At 54.1% G+C, this 24,086-nt stretch overlaps 1 protein-coding gene across 1 annotated transcript in view; it reads right to left on the bottom strand.

The window, feature by feature from the left end:
* The window catches only part of LOC144676549 (HHIP-like protein 1), a 38,207-nt gene that overhangs the window by 1,207 nt on the left and 12,914 nt on the right, over positions 1–24,086 (bottom strand). The window contains exons 4-8 of the mRNA XM_078536952.1: positions 16,304–16,632; positions 11,776–11,902; positions 9,112–9,257; positions 6,203–6,284; positions 4,837–4,919 (exon numbers count right to left, since the gene is read on the bottom strand). Coding sequence (XP_078393078.1) covers positions 4,837–4,919; positions 6,203–6,284; positions 9,112–9,257; positions 11,776–11,902; positions 16,304–16,632 — 767 coding nt within the window. The remainder of the gene's footprint in view (positions 1–4,836; positions 4,920–6,202; positions 6,285–9,111; positions 9,258–11,775; positions 11,903–16,303; positions 16,633–24,086) is intronic.

The following is a 24,086-nucleotide window of genomic DNA, read 5'->3' as shown; positions in this document are numbered from 1 at the left end:
GTGACGGCGTGACGTGCGACGGCGTGACGTTACGGCGTGACGTGCAACCGCGTGACGTGCGACGGCGTGACGGCGTGACGTGTGACAGCGTGACATGTGACGGCGTGACGTGTGACGGCGTGACGTGTGACGGCGTGACGTGCAACCGCGTGACGTGCGACAGCGTGACGTGCGACCGCGTGACGTGTGACGGCGTGACGTGCAACCGCGTGACGCGCGACCGCGTGACGTGCAACCGCGTGACAGCGTGACGTGTGACGGCATGACGTGCGACAGCGTGACGTGTGACAGCGTGACGTGCGACCGCGTGACGTGCGACAGCGTGACGTGCGACCGCGTGACGTGCGACAGCGTGACGTGCGACGGCGTGACGTGCGACGGCGTGACGTGCGACAGCGTGACGTGCGACAGCGTGACGTGCGACGGCGTGACGTGCGACGGCGTGACGTGCGACGGCGTGACGTGCGACGGCGTGACGTGTGACGGCGTGACGTGTGACGGCGTGACGTGCGACAGCGTGACGTGCGACGGCGTGACGTGTGACGGTGTGACGTGCGACCACGTGACGTGCGACAGCGTGACGTGCGACGGCGTGACGTGTGACAGCGTGACGTGCGACGGCGTGACGTGCGACGGCGTGACGTGTGACGGTGTGACGTGCGACCACGTGACGTGCGACAGCGTGACGTGCGACAGCGTGACGTGCGACGGCGTGACGTGCGACGGCGTGACGTGCGACGGCGTGACGTGCGACGGCGTGACGTGCGACGGCGTGACGTGCGACAGCGTGACGTGTGATGTGTGACGTGCGACAGCGTGACGTGTGACAGCATGACGTGCGACCGCGTGACGTGCGACAGCGTGACGTGCGACCGCGTGACGTGCGACAGCGTGACGTGTGACGGCGTGACGTGCGACCGCGTGACGTGCGACAGCGTGACGTGCGACAGCGTGACGTGCGACAGCGTGACGTGTGACGGCGTGACGTGCGACCGCGTGACGTGCGACAGCGTGACGTGCGACCGCGTGACGTGCGACAGCGTGACGTGCGACAGCGTGACGTGCGACGGCGTGACGTGTGATGGCGTGACGGCGTGACGTGTGACGGCGTGACGTGTGACGGCGTGACGTGCGACAGCGTGACGTGCGACCGTGTGACAGCGTGACGTGCGACGGCGTGACGTGCGACGGCGTGACGTGCGACGGCGTGACGTGTGACGGTGTGACGTGCGACCACGTGACGTGCGACAGCGTGACGTGCGACGGCGTGACGTGCGACGGCGTGACGTGCGACGGCGTGAAGTGTGACGGTGTGACGTGCGACGGCGTGACGTGTGACCGCGTGACGGCGTGACGTTTGACGGCGTGACGTTTGACGGCGTGACGTGCGACGGCGTGACGGCGTGACGTGTGACGGCGTGACGTGTGACGGCGTGACGTGTGACAGCGTGACGGCGTGACGTGCGACAGCGTGACGTGCGACAGCGTGACGTGCGACAGCATGACGGCGTGACGTGTGACAGCGTGACGTGCGACAGCGTGACGTGCGACCGCGTGACGTGTGACCGCGTGACGTGCGACAGCGTGACGTGTGACAGCGTGACGTGTGACGGCGTGACGTGCGACAGCGTGACGTGTGACAGCGTGACGTGTGACGGCGTGACGTGCGACAGCGTGACGGCGTGACGTGCGACAGCGTGACGTGCGACGGCGTGACGTGCGACAGCGTGACGTGTGACAGCGTGACGTGTGACAGCGTGACGTGTGACGGCGTGACGTGCGACAGCGTGACAGCGTGACGTGCGACGGCGTGACGTGCGACGGCGTGACGTGCGACAGCGTGACGTGTGACCGCGTGACATGTGACGGCGTGACGTGCGACAGCGTGACGTGTGACCGCGTGACGTGCGACGGCGTGACATGCGACAGCGTGACGTGCGACGGCGTGACGTGTGACGGCGTGACGTGCGACGGCGTGACGTGCGACAGCGTGACGTGCGACAGCGTGACGTGTGATGTGTGACGTGTGACAGCGTGACGTGTGATGTGCAATGTGTGACAGCGTGACGTGTGACAGCGTGACGTGTGACAGCGTGACGTGTGACCACGTGACGTGTGACAGCGTGACGTGTGACAGCGTGACGTGTGATGTGTGACGTGTGACCGCGTGACGTGTGACAGCGTGACGTGTGACCGCGTGACGTGTGACCGCGTGACGTGTGACTGTGTGACGTGTGACCGCGTGATGTGTGACAGCGTGACGTGTGACCGCGTGACGTGTGACCGCGTGACGTGTGACCGCGTGATGTGTGACAGCGTGACGTGTGACCGCGTGATGTGTGACAGCGTGACGTGTTACAGCGTGACGTGTGATGTGTGACGTGTGACCGCGTGACGTGTGACCGCGTGATGTGTGACAGCGTGACGTGTGATGTGTGACGTGTGACCGCGTGACGTGTGACCGCGTGACGTGTGACCGCGTGATGTGTGACAGCGTGACGTGTGACGGCGTGACGTGCGACGGCGTGACGTGCGACGGCGTGACGTGTGACGGTGTGACGTGCGACCACGTGACGTGCGACAGCGTGACGTGCGACAGCGTGACGTGCGACAGCGTGACGTGCGACGGCGTGACGTGCGACGGCGTGACGTGTGACGGCGTGACGTGCGACGGCGTGACGTGCGACAGCGTGACGTGCGACAGCGTGACGTGTGATGTGTGACGTGCGACAGCGTGACGTGTGACAGCATGACGTGCGACCGCGTGACGTGCGACAGCGTGACGTGCGACCGCGTGACGTGCGACAGCGTGACGTGTGACGGCGTGACGTGCGACCGCGTGACGTGCGACAGCGTGACGTGCGACAGCGTGACGTGCGACAGCGTGACGTGCGACCGCGTGACGTGCGACAGCGTGACGTGCGACCGCGTGACGTGCGACAGCGTGACGTGCGACAGCGTGACGTGCGACGGCGTGACGTGTGATGGCGTGACGGCGTGACGTGTGACGGCGTGACGTGTGACGGCGTGACGTGCGACAGCGTGACGTGCGACCGTGTGACAGCGTGACGTGCGACAGTGTGACGTGCGACGGCGTGACGTGCGACGGCGTGACGTGCGACGGCGTGACGTGCGACGGCGTGACGTGTGACGGTGTGACGTGCGACCACGTGACGTGCGACAGCGTGACGTGCGACGGCGTGACGTGCGACGGCGTGACGTGCGACGGCGTGAAGTGTGACGGTGTGACGTGCGACGGCGTGACGTGTGACCGCGTGACGGCGTGACGTTTGACGGCGTGACGTTTGACGGCGTGACGTGCGACGGCGTGACGGCGTGACGTGTGACGGCGTGACGTGTGACGGCGTGACGTGTGACAGCGTGACGGCGTGACGTGCGACAGCGTGACGTGCGACAGCGTGACGTGCGACAGCGTGACGGCGTGACGTGTGACAGCGTGACGTGCGACAGCGTGACGTGCGACCGCGTGACGTGTGACCGCGTGACGTGCGACAGCGTGACGTGTGACAGCGTGACGTGTGACGGCGTGACGTGCGACAGCGTGACGGCGTGACGTGCGACAGCGTGACGTGCGACGGCGTGACGTGCGACAGCGTGACGTGTGACAGCGTGACGTGTGACAGCGTGACGTGTGACGGCGTGACGTGCGACAGCGTGACAGCGTGACGTGCGACGGCGTGACGTGCGACGGCGTGACGTGCGACAGCGTGACGTGTGACCGCGTGACATGTGACGGCGTGACGTGCGACAGCGTGACGTGTGACCGCGTGACGTGCGACGGCGTGACATGCGACAGCGTGACGTGTGACCGCGTGACGTGCGACGGCGTGACGTGTGACGGCGTGACGTGCGACGGCGTGACGTGCGACAGCGTGACGTGCGACAGCGTGACGTGTGATGTGTGACGTGTGACAGCGTGACGTGTGATGTGCAATGTGTGACAGCGTGACGTGTGACAGCGTGACGTGTGACAGCGTGACGTGTGACCACGTGACGTGTGACAGCGTGACGTGTGACAGCGTGACGTGTGATGTGTGACGTGTGACCGCGTGACGTGTGACAGCGTGACGTGTGACCGCGTGACGTGTGACCGCGTGACGTGTGACTGTGTGACGTGTGACCGCGTGATGTGTGACAGCGTGACGTGTGACCGCGTGACGTGTGACCGCGTGACGTGTGACCGCGTGATGTGTGACAGCGTGACGTGTGACCGCGTGATGTGTGACAGCGTGACGTGTTACAGCGTGACGTGTGATGTGTGACGTGTGACCGCGTGACGTGTGACCGCGTGATGTGTGACAGCGTGACGTGTGACCGCGTGATGTGTGACAGCGTGACGTGTTACAGCGTGACGTGTGATGTGTGACGTGTGACCGCGTGACGTGTGACAGCGTGACGTGTGACCGCGTGACGTGTGACCGCGTGATGTGTGACAGCGTGACGTGTGATGTGTGACGTGTGACCGCGTGATGTGTGACAGTGTGACGTGTGATGTGTGACGTGTGACCGCGTGACGTGTGACAGCGTGACGTGTGACAGCGTGACGTGTGATGTGTGACGTGTGACCGCGTGACGTGTGACAGCGTGACGTGTGACAGCGTGACGTGTGATGTGTAACGTGTGACAGCGTGACGTGTGACAGCGTGACGTGTGACAGTACAAAGTGTGAAGTGTGACAGTAAACAAACAACAGTAAAAAATATGCCTAAAATACGACAGGAAGTAACTGTGATACCGACAGGAAGTGTGCAATGTCAGCGAGCGGTTTGACGTGTTCTAGCTTTGAGATAAACATGGAGGCAGGAACAGACTCACTCTCTTTGGGTCGAAAATGCAGCAACTTCCCCTTCACCTTGACAGGCCTGGGTTTAAAGCGACACTTCCCTGGTGGAGCTCGCCTTCAACAGAGAGAAAAGCAGGAGGGTGGTCACAGGTTAAAAACGCTGACGTTAGGAGTAAGAAGCACAGTTAAATGTAACTCGGAGGATAATAGAGCTGGCGACTAAATTAGCAGGAACGGACGGTTAAAGCAGCTGGTGTGAATGGGTAAATGCGTCGATGAGGCGATGGGTCATGTCCCTGCGGTGATCTGTCAGTCTTGTTTGGTTCCATAATTCCTCACCACAGTCACCAAAACAGAACGAGTGAAATGCGGTGGACATAATCTGACGGGGAAGTGAAGACGATCGACCTCCAGAAAATCAGCCGGGCCATTGAGAGAAGTAAACTTGCAGGGGGGCTACGGGGGTTGGAGGGCGGGAACGGGACTGACCGGGTTGCTGCACGGAGAAGCCGGCATGGACTCGATAGGCCGAATGGCCTCCACCCTGTGCCGCTCCGACTCCGTGACTTTCTAACACGTCCACGGAGACCCCCGACTCTCTCTGGGATCACCCTCTGCGTCGAGGCGATAAGGTTTGTGCAAGATGGCCGCTGATACCTGCCTGCCCGTGCGGACTGGTCCGCGCGTGCGCAGAAATCCAATGATGTCAACTCCACTTGCGGCCAGCCCGCTGGGAACCTTTAGTTTTGACAAGGGACGAAATAGCTAAGGCCACAGTTTGATAGACAGGCAATGTTGACCAATGGGCCAGGGCTGGGGCGGGGATAGCCCATCTTAAATTGGTGGTTAGTGTAATTCTCAGCACACTCGGGATTATCCAGCAAGTGCTGTCCAAATCGCGGAATCACCTCTAATGTTAGACGTTATGTCCCGAGCTCTGCAAGCACAGGTTGGGTTGGGTACGATCAGTATTCTGCCTGCTGCAGACGGCCGGAGGGATGTGCTGTTTGATATGACCCGCCAAGTCATTGGGGCGTTCCGGCCTACATACCTGGCATCACACAGCCATTGAAACTCATATACCAAATTACTCACTCGTGTGAGTTACAGCCCAGCCGCTGTCTGGACTCTGTCTGATGAGACGGCCACAGGGAGGGAGAGGAGGGCGGGATTTTCCAGTCCCACCCGCCAAAGGACTGGAAATTCCCCACCCGAAAATCAACGGGCCTTTTGGTTGCTGGTCCGTTGAATTTTCCCCACAACGATTCGCGTGGGCGGGCGGGACCTGAAAGTTTAGGCGGTAAATCTCGACAGGGCTGACTGGCCTGGCTGGTTTCTGCTTGTCCCTCAAACCACTGGGATTATTGCTGGTCAGAGCGCCGATGGTTCGATACTCACCGCGACGGGTCGATTAGTTTGTAGACGGTTCCGGCGGGTACGAAGGCGCTGGGGTTGCCGCTGGACATGAAGTAGAGCTCACCTGGAAGGAGTGAGAGCAGCTGAACCGACCTTCCTCTTTACATTGACACCTGACTGGAATAGTGAACCATTAAACGGTGCGAACGCCGTCAGCCACGCCACCTGCCCACGCTTCATTCCCATTCAGCGCAGAATGGCGGCCACGCAGAAGGAGGCCGTTCGGCCCGTTGCATCCGTGCTAGCTCTCTGCAAGGGCACCTTGCTTAGTCCCCACTGCCCCGCCACTAACCCCCAGTAGCCCTGCAAAAATTTTTCACTTCAGATAAATATCAATCCCCTCTTGAAAGACGTTGCGGTGATGTCGCCGGACTCGTTGGATTTCTGCGCGTGTGCAGAGCAGCGCGCACGGGGCAGACGGGTAATCCAGAGGCCCCCTCCCCCAGGCTAATGCCCTGGGGGAGGTGGGGGGACACGGGTTCAAATCTCACCACGGCAGCTGGTGGAATTTAAATTCAGCGAATAAATCTGGAATTGAAAGCGAGTCTCGGTCACGGTGACCATGGCAACCATCACCCATTGTTGTAAAAACCCATCGGGTTCACTGATGCCCCTTTAGGGGGAAGGAAATCTGCCGTCCTTACCCGGTCTGGGCCTACATGTGACTCCAGACCCACAGCGACGCGGTTGACTCTTAACTGCCCCTCTGAAATGGCCGAGCAAGTCACTCAGTTCAAGGGCAATTAGGGATGGGCAACAAATGCTGGTCTTGCCAGCGATGACCACGTCTCAAAAAAATTACTGAGCTAAATGACCCCTACGCTCTGGCCGGATCCCTCAGGATTTTGAACACCTCTATCAAATCTGCTCTCAACCCTCTCTCCTCTAAGAAAAACAGCCCCAGCTTCTCCAATCTACAACCACATAACTGCAGCCCCATATCCCTGGGAATCGTTCTCGTGAATCTTTTCCCCGCTCTCTCTCTCTCTCTCTCTCTCTCTCTCTAAAAAATGCCTTCACATCCTTCCTAAAATGCGGTGCCCAGGACTGGATTTTAATCTCCCTGACGCATTTCCCCCCCCTAACTGTTGTTTCTCTCACAAGAACAAAATCCTGATTGTCTTGTCTGGAGCGAGGCGGGTTGAGATTCACACCTGATATTACTCACACATCGACCCCCCACCCTGAGTGCCGCTGCTTTGTGCAGTTGCCAAGTCGGCCTCTGGGGAGCAGCGTGGAGCCTGTTTCTATGTTAAGGGGATCGTAAGAAGAAGGAGTGGGGGCAGGGGGGAGGACAATACAACAGTGATGCTGGCTGAAGGATAAATATTGGCTAGTGAAAACTGCCCCCCTTCCTCTCCAAATCGTGGGATCTTTTGAAGCACGTCCAAGAGGACAGAGAGGAACTTGATTAAAGCTCAGCTGCAAAAACACCGCTCCCCTCAGTCCCACACCAGGGGGTGGGTGTCAGCTTAGATATGTTCTACTCTTCTGGAGCACAAGGGTGAGAGCTGCTTCCTAGGAGGCTGACGCTACCTGACATGGTCAGCTCTGAATCGCAAGATTAGGTGTTGGGAATATCACTTCAGCTGACGTTCTGTCCTGGCAAGAACTCGTTCCCGCTCGCTGCTCAAAGATACCAAGTTCTCCCCCACATTCCCACCCAGAAGGAGAAAGGAACAGAAATATACGCCGATTGGGTGAGATGAAGAGGGGGCAGGAGGAATCTCGTGTGGAGTATAGATAACCAGCAGGGAGCCGTTGGACCGAATGGCCTGTTTCTGTGCTGCACATTCGGTGGTCCATCTGCCTCGTGCCAGCACATGTTCAGCCCCCTCGTGACGCTCCCTGGTTACGAGTCCTGATTGTTAACTTCGGCGGCCTTGGGATGGGGGAGGGGTGAAATAAGGCAGGACCCTGAACCCGAATCACTGACCAACGACAAGGCCGTCACCAACCCCGCCTCACCCACGCACCCCACCCCCAACCGCCCCAGAAGTGGGCTTGTGTGGACCTCAGTATAGGACAGAGTTGAACGCAACTGTGATGGCCTCCACAGTTGAGCAGTCTGCCGACATATGTAGAATGGGCACCGGGGCGGGGAGTTAAAGTGTTGCGTGGGCCTCTGGAACTATGTCTGAGATAAGCATCTTGGGGAGGGGAGGAGAGGGGAGAGGGGAGGGGAGAGGGGAGGGGAGAGGGGAGGGGGGAGGGGAGAGTGGAGGGGAGAGGGGAGAGGGGAGGGGAGAGGGAAGAGGGGAAGGGAGGGGAGGGGAGAGGAGAGGGGAGGGGAGAGGAGGAGGGTAGGGGAGAGGGAAGGGAGGAGAGGAGGGAGGGGAGAGGGGAGCAGGGGAGGGGAGGGGAGAGGAGGGGAGGGGAGAGGGGAGAGGGAAGGGGAGAGGAGAGGGAAGGGGAGAGGGGAGAGGAGGGGAGAGGGAGAGGGGAGAGGAGGGGGAGGGGGAGGGGAGAGGGGAGGGGGAGGGGGGAGAGGAGGGGAGGAGGTAGGGGAGGGGAGGAGAGGGGGGATTGGAGGGGGAGGGGGATGGGAGGGGAGGGGGAGGGAGGGGCGGGAGGGGAGAGGGGAGGAGAGAGGAGGGGGAGGAGAGAGGAGGGGAAGAGGGGAGGGGGTGAGGGGATGGGAGGGGAGGGGGGATTGGAGGGGGATGGGAGGGGAGGGGGAGGGAGGGGCGGGAGGGGAGGAGGGGGGAGGGAGGGGAGGAGGGGGAGGGAGGAGAGAGGGGAGGAGAGGGGGGAGGGGGAGGGGAGGGGGAGGGGAGGGGGAGGGGAGAGGAGAGGGGTGGGGGAGGTGAGGGGAGGGGAGGCGAGACTGAAATGAAAGGGCTGGGCGTTGCATTCACCCAGATGGCGGGGTGCAGAGTTAGGAAGGTTACCTGCCTCGTCCTCGGCGAAGGAGATGATGTACTGATAGTAGTTATTGATGAGTCTCGGAAAGTTACACACTTGCCCACGGCCCATACAGATCTCGTGGTAGCTCCATTGCCCAGATTGCGTATCCTCCCTCAGAGCCATCAGGCGGCTGGAAGACAACAGGAGAATGGGGTTTGTGCCTCGCAGACTGTGACTCTCCTACACTCCTCCCACCTACCCGGCACCCTGGGCAGCCTCTCTCTCTATAACCTTCTCCCAGTAAAGTGATAGAACCTCAAAGGGTCACTGTCACAAATGGACCTTATCCTTTCGAAAGGAACCTCACCGAATTAAATTTAAAATGTTGTTCTGGGGGCTGATGAAGCAACTCCAGCCCCTGTGGTGCCCACCGCTCACTGAAGGCCTCAAGCCTACCAGCGGGCACCACGTGCTCCCTCTTCAGGGACACCCGGGCACAAACATAGCCACAGAAAAGGGGCAGAGAATCAGGCCAGACAACACCCTCAATACCACCCACTGTCTTGGCACTCCTCCAGGTACAATGCCCTCTCAGGGCCTTGGCGACCATGGACTTCCATGGAATTGGTCCACGATTACGCTTGGCAAAGCACGGCAGTGGTTTGCCGTGGCCTTCTGCAGAATGGCTGACCAGGAAACTCTCCCGCTCTTACCGCCTGCCATCTGGCGTATTGGAAGGATTTACAGGCTGATAATCAACCTGATTGGCCATGTTAGGAACACACCTTCCATAGTAATCAAGTCCTGAAGTGGGACTTGAACCCAGAGCTTGTGGCCCAGAGATAGGCACCTATCACCATGCCACAAGACCCCCTTTTGGGCGGCGGGGGGAGGGTGTGGGGTACTCATGCTGCTCTAGTAGATTTCTCATCTCCTCCTCTGTGGATGGTACTGACTCTTGCTAATAGACCCCCCAGTAGTTCATCCTTATGCCTGAGCTGAGAGAGTCCATGTTGTTAAATGGATGTGGTTCAGTGGGTAGCTCTCGCGCCTCTGCATCATCAGGCTTGGGGGTTCAAGCCCCACTCCAGAGGCTTGAGCACAAAATCCAGACTGACGCTCCCCGTGCAGCACTGAGGTCGTGCTGCACTGTCAGAGGTGCTGTCTCTTGATGTGAGCCATTGAACTGAGGCTCTGCCTGCCCTCTTGGGCGAATGTAAAAGATGTCATGGCCGCTATTCAAAGAAGAACAGGGGAGTTCTCCCCAGTGTCCTGGTCAATATTTACCCCTCAACCAAGAGATTATCTGGTCTTTTATCAAGTTTCAGTTTGTGGGATCGCGCTGTGTAACAAATTGGCTGCTGTGTTTCCCACATTACAACAGCGACTCCGTTTCAGAAGTGCTTATATTGGCCTTTTAAGTGTTTTGGGACGTCCTGAGTTTGTGAAAGGCGCTATATAAATGCAAGTTATGTTTATATCTTCTGTTCGATGCAAAAATATACTCGATAAAATACACTCTATTCATTTAAAACATGCCGATTGCTCAGAAATAAAGCGGAGTTGGAAGTGTTGATCCAGTGAGGGGATTGTAGAGTGGGTGTTGTAACACAGATACCCAGCTTGCTAACATCATCAACCGCTCACTCCCAACCCCCCTCCCCCCACCCCGACTCCAATTCTGCCTCAGCTCATCCGCTGCTGAAACCTTCACCCATGCCTTTATTGCCTCCTGAATCGACAATTCCAACGATCTCCTGTCCAGCCTCCTATCCCCCACCCTCCATAAACTTCAGCTCATCCAAACTTCTGCTGTCCGTGTGCTAACTCACATCAAGTCCCGTATCCCTAGCACCCCTTGTGCTCGCTGATCTACACTGGCTCCCGGTCAAGCAGCGTCTTGATTTTAAAATTCCCGTCCTTGTTTTCAAATCCCTCCATGGCCTCGATCCCTTCCTATCTCTGTCATCCCCTCCAGCCCCCACAACCCTCCGAGATCTCTCTGCCCCTCTAATTCTGGCCTCTTGGGCTATCTCATTTTAATGGCTCCACCATTGGTGGGTGTGTCTTCAGCTTATTCAATGTGTGCTACCAATTCATTTACTTTATTATGAATGCTATGCGCAGTCAGATATAGAGCCTTTAGTTTTGTCATTTTGTTGTCTTTGTAACATCTAGTCTTTACCGTTGGTGTATTCTTAGGTTTTTTCTCTCTGTGGAATTCCCTCCCTAAACTTCTTAGTCTAAAGCACTCCTTAAACTCCTACCTGTTTGACCAAGCTTTTGGTCATCTGACCTAATATCCCCTTATGTGGCTCAGTGTCATACTTATGTTTGATAATGCTCCTGTGAAGTATCTTGGGACATTTCACTGCATTAAAGGTGCTATATAAATGCAGGTGGTTGCTGTTTGTTGTGCTCTTCTGCTTAGCGCAGAAGTCCCAATTATACAGCAAGGATTGGTAATACAATAACCTGCGCTCTTTATTTGACTGTGTACAGATAATGGTAACTGGGAGGCAATGTAGACATGTCCGACCTGTTGGACTGCCGCATCTGCAGAATCTATGATGATACATCGCACCCTGTCTTGTGGTGGACAGCGATGGACAGCAGTTTAAGATACGTACCCTTAAAGGTACATGCACATCACAACACTGTTGTTGTGTTGCCCTGCGGGTGAAACATGCGACGGCGCAAGAACCTACCCGCTCATGAAATCTCCGAAGACGTAGAGTCCGTTCAGGTTGGGCATCTCGCAGCCCCTGTAGATGTAGCCGCCTGTCACAGACCTGCCTAGTCTGTGGGGATATGCAAATATTGGCAAGATGTCGTCTGAAACACAGGCAAAGGCATAAATAAGGAAGAACATTCAGCAAAGGGCCCTGTTTGTGCCTCCATGTTTAAGGAAGGACGTACTTGCACTGGAGGTGGTACAGTGAAGGTTCAATAGATTGGAACCTGGGATGAGGGGGTTGTCTTATGATGAGAGGCTGAGTAAATTGTGCTTATATTCTTTTTTTATATATACATTTGTGGGGTGTGGGTGTCGCTGGCTAGGCCAGCATTTATTGCCCATCCCTAGTTGCCCCTTGAGAAGGTGGTGGGTGAGCTGCCTTCTTGAGCCGCTGCAGTCCATGTGGTGTAGGTACACCCACAGTGCTGTTAGGGAGGGAGTTCCAGGATTTTGACCCAGCGACAGTGAAGGAACGGCCAATATATTTCTGAGTCAGGATGGTGAGTGACTTGGAGGGGAACTTCCAGGTGGTGGTGTTCCCATCTATCTGCTGGTCCTTCTAGGTGGTAGTGGCCGCGGGTTTGGAAGGTGCTGTCGAAAGAATCTTGGCGCGTTCCCTGGAGTTTAGAGGAATGAGAGGAGACCTCATTGAAACATACACAATTCTGAAGGGGCTCGACAGGGTAGACACTGAGAGGTTGTTTCCCCCTGGCTGGGGAATCTAGGACGCTAGGATCTAAATATGGGGCCAATCATTTAGGACTGAGATGAGGAGAAATTTGTTCACTCAAAGAGTTGTGAATCTTTGGAATTCTCTACCCCAGAGGGTTGTGGATGCTCCATCGTTGAATATATTTAAGGCTGAGAGAGACAGATTTCTGGTCTTTTGGGGAATGAAGGGATATGAGGAGCAGGCGGGAAAATGGAGTTGAAGCCAAGGATCAGCCATGATCGCATTGAGTGGTGGAGCAGGCTCGATGGGCTGAATGGCCTACTCCTGCTCCTATTCCTTATGTTCTTATAGGCCCAAGAAGCTTGAGCTTCATCGATGAAGCCTTCAATCCCATCTCTGTCCAGACATTCATTCAGACGTCCCTTGAACCTCATTTAAACTCAACACTCTCATTCCATCCCACATGCTGATTTCTCTCTCTCTCTCTCTCTCTCTCTCTGTCTCTCTGTACCTCTCTACCTCCTTCCCTCCCTCCTTCCCTCTCCCCATAGATGCTGTCTGACCCTCTGGGCATTTCCCAGCATTGTCTGCATTTTTATTCCCAATATTGAACTTGCGTTTTGAATTTCAAGATGGCCGCCGGGGAAGAGACAAAGCAAAGTACCAGCGAGGCACAGGACTTTTAACGTCTGTTGCCATGGTTTCTCGACTCCTGGATCTCGGAGGTTGTTGTTGGCGGTGTTCCTGCAGGAGTGCAGAATGCCTGGGGGCTGTGCTGGGCAGCACGGCGGGCAGTCTCTGGCGATCTCGCAGCCTGTTGCACACCCGACTGGGAGTGTGTCCCGGATACCGAGAACTCAAGAATTAGGAGCAGGAGTAGGCCATTTGGCCCATCAAGCCCATTCCACCATTCAATAAGATCATGGCTGATCTGATTGAGGCCTTAACTCCACTTTCCTGCCTGTCCCCCATAACCTTTGACTCAGCCTAGGATATATTCAATGACCCAGCCTCCACTGCTCTCTGGGGAAGAGAATTCCACAGACTAACGACCCTCTGAGAGAGAGAAATTCCTCCTCGTCTCCAACTTAAATAATTTGAATCTTTGCCCCCTGGTTCTAGATTCCCCAACGAGGGGAAACATCCTCTCAGCATCCACCCTGTCAAGGCCCCTCAGGATATTATATGTTTCAATAAGATCACCTCCCATTCTTCTAACCTCCAATGGGTATAGGCCCAACCTGCTCAACCGGTATTGCCATAGCAACTCTAGAGGCCGTGGGTTCGAACCTCGGCCTGCCAAATTACGAAATTGGTACCAGCGATTCTGAGTCGGCCCCAGAGTACAAAACAGATGATTAAAGCTCTAAGATCGCTGTTAAATACCCAACCAATTCACCGGGGGGGGGGAAAGCTGCCATCTATGACCATCTACATGTATCCCCAGTGCTACACTTGACTCAAAGGCCTGAACAGGCCTCGGGCTCCCCTCTCTCGCCAAGAGAAGACTGAGGGGGGGTGACCTGATACAGGCCTTTCAATTTACGAAGGGGTGCGACAGGGTAGAAGCGGAGAGGATGTTTCCACACGTTAGAGAGACCAGAACTAGGGGCCTTAAGTATTAACAGTCACGAGTAAATCCGATGGGGGGATTCAGGAGAAAATTCCTCATCTATAAATCAGTGGGAATGTGGAACTGGCTACCACAAGGAGAGTTTGAAGCAAATAGTGTGGGTGCGTTTAATAAGGGGAGGCTAGATCAACATGAAGGAGAAAGGAATAGAGGGTTAGGCTGATGGGATGAAGAGGGGTGGGAGGAGGCTCATGTGGAGCAGAAACACCAGCATGGAGCAGAGGGGCCGAATGGCCTGTTTCTATAGGTTTGTTTTGTAACACGCCATGTATTTAATTAATTATGGGGAGAGGGTGATGTGGTAATGACAGTGGACTAGTAATCCAGGCCAACGTCGGTGGGGGTGGGGGTGGGGGTGGGGGTGGGAGGAGGGCCATGGGTTCAAATCCCACCACAGCAGCTGGTGGAATTTAAGTTCAATTAATTAAAATCTGGAATTGAACGTCTGGGTAGTGGCGACCGTGACAACAACCATCATCAGTTATCATAAAAACCCCATCGGGTTCACTGATGCCCCTTTAGGGGGAAGGAAATCTGCCGTCCTTACCCAGTCTGGCCTACGTGTGGCTCCAGACCCCACAGCGACGTGGTTGACTCTTAACTGCCCCTCTGAACTGGACTATCAAGCCACTCAGTTCGAGGGCAATTAGGGATGGGCAACAAATGCTGGTGTTGCCGACCATGCCCACCTCCCATGAAAGGAATAGGAAAAGTTTGCCCTCAATATCCTCCTATCGAGCTGAGTGCTCACGTCGGTGTTACCTTGGCCGTGAGGTGAGGGAGGAGGTAGTGTCAAAGGAAGGCCGGTCTGACAGCAGAATGCAAACTGGGCTCGGCGACAGAGGTGTGGGCGGTGTGATGCTAACCAGTTAACGGCAGGACTTTCGACTAACGCCAAAGGATTGCTTAAACTGGAAAAAGCGGCTGAGGTGGGAGGTGCGAGCAGGAGCGAGAAAATATCCTGAGGATTGTCGGGAAGGCCCAGGATGGCCGTAAATCAGCCTGTGGGGCGCGCGTCTGTGTTTATAGTGAGCGCTGTGGCCCACTGTCTGTTTGCAGGTTAGCCGCAAATGTTTCCAATCGCTAAATTACCCCCAGATGTGAGTACTGGCTGCAGCACTGGGCTGGGGAGAGAATTTCCTGCTGGGATATCTGTGGGGGAATGAGTTTGTTTAGGAACAGCGTCGCTCCAAGCTGCCTGCCAACACATTCCCCGCTGCCCTCAAGCTCGTCGAGCATCGGAAAGAGAATGGCTAACCTTCCCCTTCTCCCTCTCGTCCTCCCCGCAGTGGCTGGGTTGGTTAAAAACACCATCCAGACAAGGATGTTGCCAGTTTCAGCCTCTGGCCTATGTCTGAGCAGTTGTTCTCAGTCCAGGATACACCGAGGGCTGGTGGGAATACTTGTGTTGCTCTCCTGATTGCTATGCAGTCGCTGTTGGTGTGCGTGTGAGTGTTTGTGTGTCTGTGTTGATGTGTGTACGTGTGTCGGTGTGTGTGTGTGTATGTCTGTGTGTGTGCATGCATCGGTGTGTGCGCGACAGTGTGCATGTGTGTCAGGGTGTGTGCGTTGATGTGGTTGTTTTGAGTGTGTGTGTCGGTGTGTCTCTGTGTGTGTCGGGGTGCGTGTGTGTTTGTGTCGGTGTGTCTCTGTGTGTGTCAGTGTGTGTGTCGGGGTGCGTGTGTGTGTGTGTGTCGGTGTGTCTCTGTGTGTGTCGGGATGCGTGTGTGTCGGGCCGCGTGTGTGTGTGTGTCAGGTCGTGTTCATGCGTGGGGGTGTGTGTCGGGGTGTGTGTGTGTCGGGGTGTGTGTGTGTGTGTGTGTCGGGGTGTGTGTGTGTGTGTGTCGGTGTGTGTGTGTGTGTGTCGGGGTGTGTGTGTGTGTGTCGGGGTGTGTGTGTGTCGGGGTGTGTGTGTGTCGGGGTGTGTGTGTGTCGGGGTGTGTGTGTGTGTGTCGGTGTGTGTGTGTGTGTCGGGGTGTGTGTGTGTGTGTCGGGGTGTGTGTGTGTGTCGGGGTGTGTGTGTGTGTGTGTGTCGGGGTGTGTGTGCATGTGTGTCGGGGTGTGTGCGTTGATGTGGGTGTGTTTGTGTGTGTGTGTTGAAACATACTGGTGGATGTCACCAAAGCTCAGTGGGGTCAATGTTCACTTTGTGGGGGGAAGAAAACACCAAACTCCAATGGAAGTGCGACTCACTCAGAGACGAGTTGGCGCAGAGCTTCTTGTCATAGCAGGAGAAACCCTCCTTGGCCCTCCAGCCGTAGTTGCCCCCTTTCTGGATGATGTCCACCTCCTCGAACTTGTTCTGGCCCACATCGCCGCAAAACAGGCGCCCCCTCCCATCGCCCGTCGCCGGGTCGCCGCGGTCCACCGAGCACCGCCACATGTTCCGCACCCCGTAGGCATAGACCTCGGGCCGCGCGCCCCTCTCCCTCACGAAGGGGTTGTCCGCTGGAATCCGATAGGGGGGTCCGTGGTCGTTGTGGTTGATGTCGATGCGCAGCACCTTCCCCAGCAGGGATGACCTGTGGCGGGGTGGGGGGTGGGGGCGGAATGCGGAATGAAGGGCGGGATGGAGAGACACATTAGACCAGTGAACAGCTCCCTCCCTTCCCCTCCCCCACCACTGCGTTGCCCGGGGTTTATGCGATGCCCTGTGACTAAGGAACAAGATGGGAGTCACCAGGGTAACATATTGCCTGGGATTGTACAGGGACAGAAGGAACTGGGCAAGGGGTCTTTCTGGGCATCGATCTTTGAAGGTGGCCAGACATAATGTGAGATCTTGGACTTCATGACTAGAAAACTGAGTACAAATCGGGAAGGTTACGCTGAATCTTTCCCAAGCTCTGGGTCAGGCCACAGCCTGGGGTATTGGGTCCAATTCTGGCCACCGCCCTTTGGGAAGGATGTGAGGGTCCTTGAGAGGGTGCGGAGGAGATTTACCAGAATGGCTCCAGGGGTGAGGGATTTTAGCTACAGGGTTGGGTTGGAGAAGCTGGGGGTTGTTCTGCTTGGAGCGATGGAGACTGAGGGGAGATTCGATGGAGGTGGACAAGATGATGAGAGGTTTGGATATGGTAGACAAAGAGAAGCTGCTGCCACGAGTTGATGATACAAGGACTTGCGGAGGGGGGGTACACAGGTTTAAGGTTTTGGACAAGAGATACGGGGAAGATGTGAGGAAGAACTGTTTTTATGGAGCGAGTCGTGATGACCTGGAACTCGCTGCCCACGATGGGCGGTGGAAGCAGAGACAATGAATGATTTCAAAAGGACCTCGGATGGGCACTGGAGGGAAATAAACTTGCAGGGATACGGGGATAGAGCAGTGGGAATGGGACTGACCGGATTGTTCAGGTGAGAGTCAACATGGATTCAATGGGGCCGAATGGCCTCCTGTGTTGTAATGACTCTATACTGTTATGACTCGCGAGCATGCGTTGAACATGACTCAGTGGGTTGCACTCTCATCTCTGAGTCAGTGGGTCATGGGTTCAAATCCCACTCTAGGCTGACCACCCACTACAGTCATGCAAGAGTGTGGCACTGTCTGAGGTGCCATCTTTTAGATCAGATGAATAACTGGGACCTCAACTGCCCTCTAAGGAAAAGGTTCCACGTTCGCTATTTTGCAAAAGGGTAGGGGAGTTCTCCCCCGTGTCCTGACCAATATTTATCCCTGAGCCAACAGCAGAAACAAACAGATTATCTGACCATTCTCACATTACTGTTGATGGGATCTTGCTGCGTGCAAATTGGCTGCCGTATTTCCTATATCACAACAGTGGCTACACTTCAAAAAGTACTTCATTGGCTGTAAAGCGCTTTGAGACATCCTGAGGTCATGAAAGGTGCTATATAAATGCGAGTTCTTTCTCTTATCATTCACTTTGGAAATTTAGATGGCACTGGCTAGGCCAGGATTTATTACCCATCCCTAATTGCCCCTTGAGAAGGTGGTGGGTGAGCCGCCTTCTTGAGCCGCTGCAGTCCCTGTGGTGTAGGTACACCCACAGTGCTGTTAGGGAGGGAGTTCCAGGATTTTGACCCAGCGACAGTGAAGGAGCGATGATATATTTCCAACTCAGGATGGTGAGTGACTTGGAGGGGAACCTCCAGGTGGTGGTGTTCCCCATGTGTCTGCTGCCCTTGTCCTTCCAGGTGGTAGAGGTCGTGGGTTTGGAAGGTGCTGTCATGAAGATGAAGATCATGAGGATCCCACATTCCAATCCCAACATAGGTGGTGGCTTGGCTTCTGCATTTGGCTTCAGCACCCTTCATTGTCACTTGGTCAGTGCTGTACTTGTCCTGGGAGTGTTTGACGGGGACAGTGTAGAGGGAGCTTTACTCTGTATCTAACCCCGTGCTGTACCTGCCCTGGGAGTGTTTGATGGGGACAGTGTAGAGGGAGCTTTACTCTGTATCTAACCCCGTGCTGTACCTGCCCTGGGAGTGTTTGATGGGCACAGTGTAGAGGGAGCTTTACTCTGTATCTAACCCCGTGCTGTACCTGCCCTGGGAGTGTTTGATGGGGACAGTGTAGAGGGAGCTTTACTCTGTATCTAACCCCGTGCTGTACCTGTCCTGGGAGTGTTTGATGGGGACAGTGTAGAGGGAGCTTTACTCTGTATCTAACCCCGTGCTGTACCTGCCCTGGGAGTGTTTGATGGGGACAGTGTAGAGGGAGCTTTACTCTGTATCTAACCCCGTGCTGTACCTGCCCTGGGAGTGTTTGATGGGGACGGTGTAGCGGGAGATTTACTCTGTATCTGACCCCGTGCTGTACCTGTCCTGGGAGTGTTTGATGGGGACAGTGTAGAGGGAGCTTTACTCTGTATCTAACCCCGTGCTGTACCTGTCCTGGGAGTGTTTGATGGGGACAGTGTAGAGGGAGCTTTACTCTGTATCTAACCCTGTGCTGTACCTGTCCTGGGAGTGTTTGATGGGGACGGTGTAGAGGGAGCTTTACTCTGTATCTAACCCCGTGCTGTTCCTGTCCTGGGAGTGTTTGATGGGGACAGTGCAGAGGGAGCTTTACTCTGTATCTAACCCTGTGCTGTACCTGCCCTGGGAGTGTTTGATGGGAGGGGTGAACAATATTTTATTCTATGGATGTATCTAACAAACCTGACAGATGTAAAACTCATTAGAAATGGAGAGAGTGCTCGGAAATTTGGAGAAAAGCTTGGAATAAATTTGAGAATGTAAATAATGAAAGATATAAGTTCTTTCACACTGGGCGAGCTGGATAAATAGTGGATAAGTTCAGTGTTAGCCTTGGCACCATTTCCCAGTGGCACTTGGCCCAGGTCTCTGGCACAGGAAGCTGGAAGGGTCCAGGACTGTGAGGGACAGAGAGAGGCCCTGGTGCCCCTCAAACAATAACCTGTGCCAGCCATGAGTGGCTGTGGAGGTATAACAGCAGAGGTCTCACTACTTCTAGTGACAGTGACGCCTCACAGTTTGGATTAAGAGACAAATGGAAAGGAAATTAAACGTGGCAGAGTTTCTGCCAATGTGCCAAAGTCCAGTCAGAAGTGGGGAATAAAAGGCCGGGGAGAGTTGGGGTGCCCGGGATGTGTGAAGGCGAGTGAGGGATTGCACTGAGTAACATACATCAAGAGGGATGTCTTGTTACGCATTCCATCTTTCCATGTCCAGGCTGTAAGCCTGAGGCCTACTCAGGAAAGGCCTCGTTACCATGGCGACTATTTGCAGTTGGCCCTTGAGGAGTGATGGACGATGAAAGGGGATGCCGGATTTAGCCTTTCCACGTGCACCCGGAGCCAGGTTCCCAAGAGATTTCAGACTCTGACTCAGCAAGGGCTGGAGCAATTTATTTTTCTTTTCGCTTTATTCTCTGCTCTGCGGTTGCCAAGTGGCTCACAGACACCCGGCCGAATGGAATTCCATTTGAAACCTGCAGCCTGACCCCTTCCATCAGCACGTTCTCCACCTCCTTCCTTGGCGTCTCTCACACTCTGCATCCCCCCACCGCAGGGAAAGCCGACAGGGAGAGGGAAAATGTTTAGGAATCAAGCGGTGTCTTTTACAGGGGGTTTGTATCAGAGTGAGAAAGCTTGGATGTTTTATTGCCTATTAAGAGCTTACCTACAGGAACAGCAGGGGGAAGAGGGTAGCATAATGGGAATGTCACTGGACCAGTGATCCAGAGGCTAGTGCTCTGGGGACAAGGGTTCAAACCCCACTGCATCAGCTGGTAGAGTTTCAATTCAATTTAACTTCATAATTTAAGAAAAGCTACTCTTGGTAATGAAATCATCTGTGACGTAGTAAACATCCCAAGGTGTAAATCCCAAGGTGTCCACAGGCAAAACTCTGATGAGATATTAGATGGCCCAGATCTTGGCCTGGTAGGCTTTTAAGACATGCGGGTGGATAACAGGTCAGAATTGGAGGGGCACTGAGATCCCAGAGAGTTGTAGGGCTGGTGGAGGTTACAGAGATTCGAGGGTGGGGGGGCACAAGGTAACAATTATATTAAGCAACTATCAGGATGGCTAAAGGTGAACTAAGATTCTTGAGCTAGCATCTCCTTTGTGTGATGCCTCCCTTGGTCAATAAGCTGCTGACAGTGCCTACATGTTCTCCGAGCGATTTTCCCCCTGAAATTCTCCTTTGGGTGCTATTTTCACTCTTTAACTGGATTTAATTCACCCTCTTCAGCACACAGGAAAGATTTTGTTTTCTATTTTAGACCATTAATATTGCTCTCTCTCCCGCACATGGTTTTGGTTAGACCTGGAAATATCAGCAGCTCTCTCTCTTCATCAAAGGTTAAAACCAAAGGAGAAGGAGAAAGATTTTGATTTCTGGGGGCAACAACTCAAGCCGTGGCCGAAATTGTGAGGTGTTAAAGTGCCCCTCGCTCACTGTCCCACACCCCTTACCCTCCTCCCTGAACCGCTCTGCTTCAATTCTGCCTCGTCAAGTGTTCCTCCTCCCTCATTCCCCCATCTATTGCTCTCCTCCCCTCATCCCCCCTCATCCTCCCTCCCCCTTATTCTCTCCCGTCCCTCCTCAAATGCTCATCCCCCGCCCCCGCCCCCATGTTCTCCTAACCCACTTCCTTCCTCATTCTTTCCCTCCTCCTCCTCCCTCCCTCATTCCTGATAAAAAGATCCCAAACCAAAAGTATGAAACTGAACGCAAATCTATTCCTTGATAGTTGGTTTATTTACAGAACACAGCATTACATATGTCCGCCTCCTACCTACTCACGCCATGTCCCAGCCCTCTCTCTTTATACTAATTAAATAACAAATAAACTAATTACCTAATTAATAGCCCCTTAAAGGGGCACTAACAAAAAGTCAGGACCAAAATTAAACTTAACAAATTAGAACAAAATATCGTTTCTGGGGTTTGCCTCTTTATACTCTTTCGAGTAGAACAATTAAACAAATGAACAAATTAGCTAATTAAATAATTAACAGACCCTTAAAGGAGCAATTGTCTCTTCATACACTTTTTATTTTACCAATAAAATAAACCAATGGACTAATCATGAAATTACGAACATATGAACAAGGAGCAGGAGTAGGCCATTCGGCCCCTCGAACCTGCTCCGCCATTTAATACGATTGCGGCTGACCTGATAGCAACCTCAAATCTGCCTACCCCCGATAACCTCTCGCTTACCAAGAATCTATCCAGCTCTGCCTTAAAAATAATCAAAGACTCTGCTCCCACCGCCTTTTCAGGAAGAGAGTTCCAAAGGCTCACGACCCTCTGAGAGAAAAAAATTTGCCTCGTCTCCGTTTTAAATGGGCGACCCCTTATTTTTAAACAGTGACCCCCTAGTTCTAAATTCTCCCACAAGAGGAAACGCCCTCTCCACATCCACCCTGTCAAGACCCCTCAGAATCTTATACGTTAGTCACAAATGAACTGATTAACAGCCCCTTAAAGAGGCACTGTAACAAAAACCTTAACTTTAAAGGAAACTTAACAAACTGGATTAAAATATCATTTCCGGGGCAGTCTCTCTTTGTATGTGCTCAAGATACTTAATCCGTATCCTCTACCTGTTTATCCTTAACCTTAATTACAATTAACATTACACTAGCAATTGTCCTCTCCCATTCCCCTTGAGTGCTCTCCCGCCCTCATTCCCTCCTTGCCCTACCTCCCTCATTCTCCCCTTGTCCTCCCTCCCTCATTCCCTCAGCTTCCATCCCTCACTTCCACCCTCGTGCCCTCCAACTCATTCCCTCAAGTGAGTGTCTTTGCTCTGGAGACCTAAGCCCCCTGACCGCCTCTCTAACCAAGTTGAGTTTTACCCCCCCCCGGCTCTGCCGAGTCTCCCATAATGCTTCTCTCCCCCTCGTCGCTGACTCCCCCATCCGATCCTCCGGGATACTCCCCTGTATCCTGCGCACCGCCTCCCACTGAAAGCCAGCCAATCAGATTCGAGGATAAGGAAAGGAAGAACTTGCATTTAGATAGTGTCTTTCACAACCTCAGGATGTCCCAAAGCATTTTACAGCCGACGAAGTACTTGTTGAACTGTAGTCACTGTTTAAGTATAGGAAACGTAGCAACCAATTTACGCACAGCAAGATCCCACAGATAGCCCCCAAAAAAAACCAGGCAAACATAAGGAATAGGAGCATTCGGCCCCTCGAGCCTGCTCCACTCTTCAATATGATCGTGGCTTATCTTCTATATCAACTCCACATTCTCATATCCCTCGATTCCCTTAGAATCCAAAAATCTGTTGATCTCGGTCTTGAAGATACCCAATGACTGAGCATCCACAGCTTCTCCGGGGTAGAGAATTCCAAAGAGTCACAACCCTCTGAGGGAAGAAATTTCTCTCCATGTCAGTCCTAAAATGGCCGACCCCTTATCCTGAGACTGTGCCCCCACCACCCCCGCCCTCCCCCACAGCCCCCTGGCCCCACCATGTTCTAGACGCTCCAGCCTTGCAGAAGCTACCCTGGCAAGCTGTGAGATATGGGACCAGATCACCTGGCTAAGGTGTTGGGTAAGGGGTAAATTTTGAGCAGCGTGCTAGGGGGAACTCCCTCTTTCCCTGGTGTGGTTTAACTCAATCCCCTCCCCTCCCCTCCCCCACAGAATCCAGATTCCCCACCGGCTCTTGGAACAGCCAGATTAAATTAATTAATCACTTAAGATAAAAGCAAAATACTGCGGATGCTGGAAATCTAGAACAAAAACAAAAATACCTGTAAAAAAACTCAGCAGGTCTGACAGCATCTGCGCAGAGGGAGACAGTTGACGTTTCGAGTCCGTATGACCCTTCATCAGAACTAAGACATATAGAAATGAGGTGAAATAAAAGCTGGTAGCTTTTACCTTCTACCAGCATATATTTCATCTCATTTCTATATGTCTTAGTCTTAGTTCTGATGAAGGGTCATTCAGACTCGAAACGTTAACTGTGTCCCTCTCCGCAGATGCTGTCAGACCTGCTGAGTTTTTCCAGGTATTTTTGTTTTTGTTTTAAATTAATTAATGTCAGGTTCCATCACTAACTTTAACAGCTCCCCAACCCCCCGTCCCAGTGACCAGTAGAGCCAACAAACCCTCACCCAGTCACCACTCCATTGGCATCCTAGGTAGAACTTTAATCAGGAGAAAATTGGAGTTAGGTTTGTCGTTTAAAATTCTGTATCCTCCGGTGATTAAACACTTTAGTGGAAAGAGAGAGACACAGAGAGAGAGAGAGACAAAGAGAGACAGAGAGAGTGACTGCCCAGTGATCCATATATTAATCTTTAAAACTAGAGCCTTGGGGGTAATGTCAGGAGACATTCCTTCACACACGAGGCATTGGAAATCTGGAACTCTCTCCCCTGACCTCCCCACCCCCTGAACTCCCGCCAAAAAAAGCAGCTGAGGCTGGGAGGTCAATTCAAAATGTAAAAAACTGAGATTGATAGAGTTTTGTTTGGCAAGCGGGTTACGGTTATCAGTTAAGTTAGAATTC

This window comes from Cetorhinus maximus, unplaced genomic scaffold (assembly GCF_964194155.1).
Source record: "Cetorhinus maximus unplaced genomic scaffold, sCetMax3.hap1.1 HAP1_SCAFFOLD_1690, whole genome shotgun sequence".
Taxonomy (NCBI): domain Eukaryota; kingdom Metazoa; phylum Chordata; class Chondrichthyes; order Lamniformes; family Cetorhinidae; genus Cetorhinus; species Cetorhinus maximus.
This window is presented reverse-complemented; position numbering and strand designations above follow the sequence as displayed.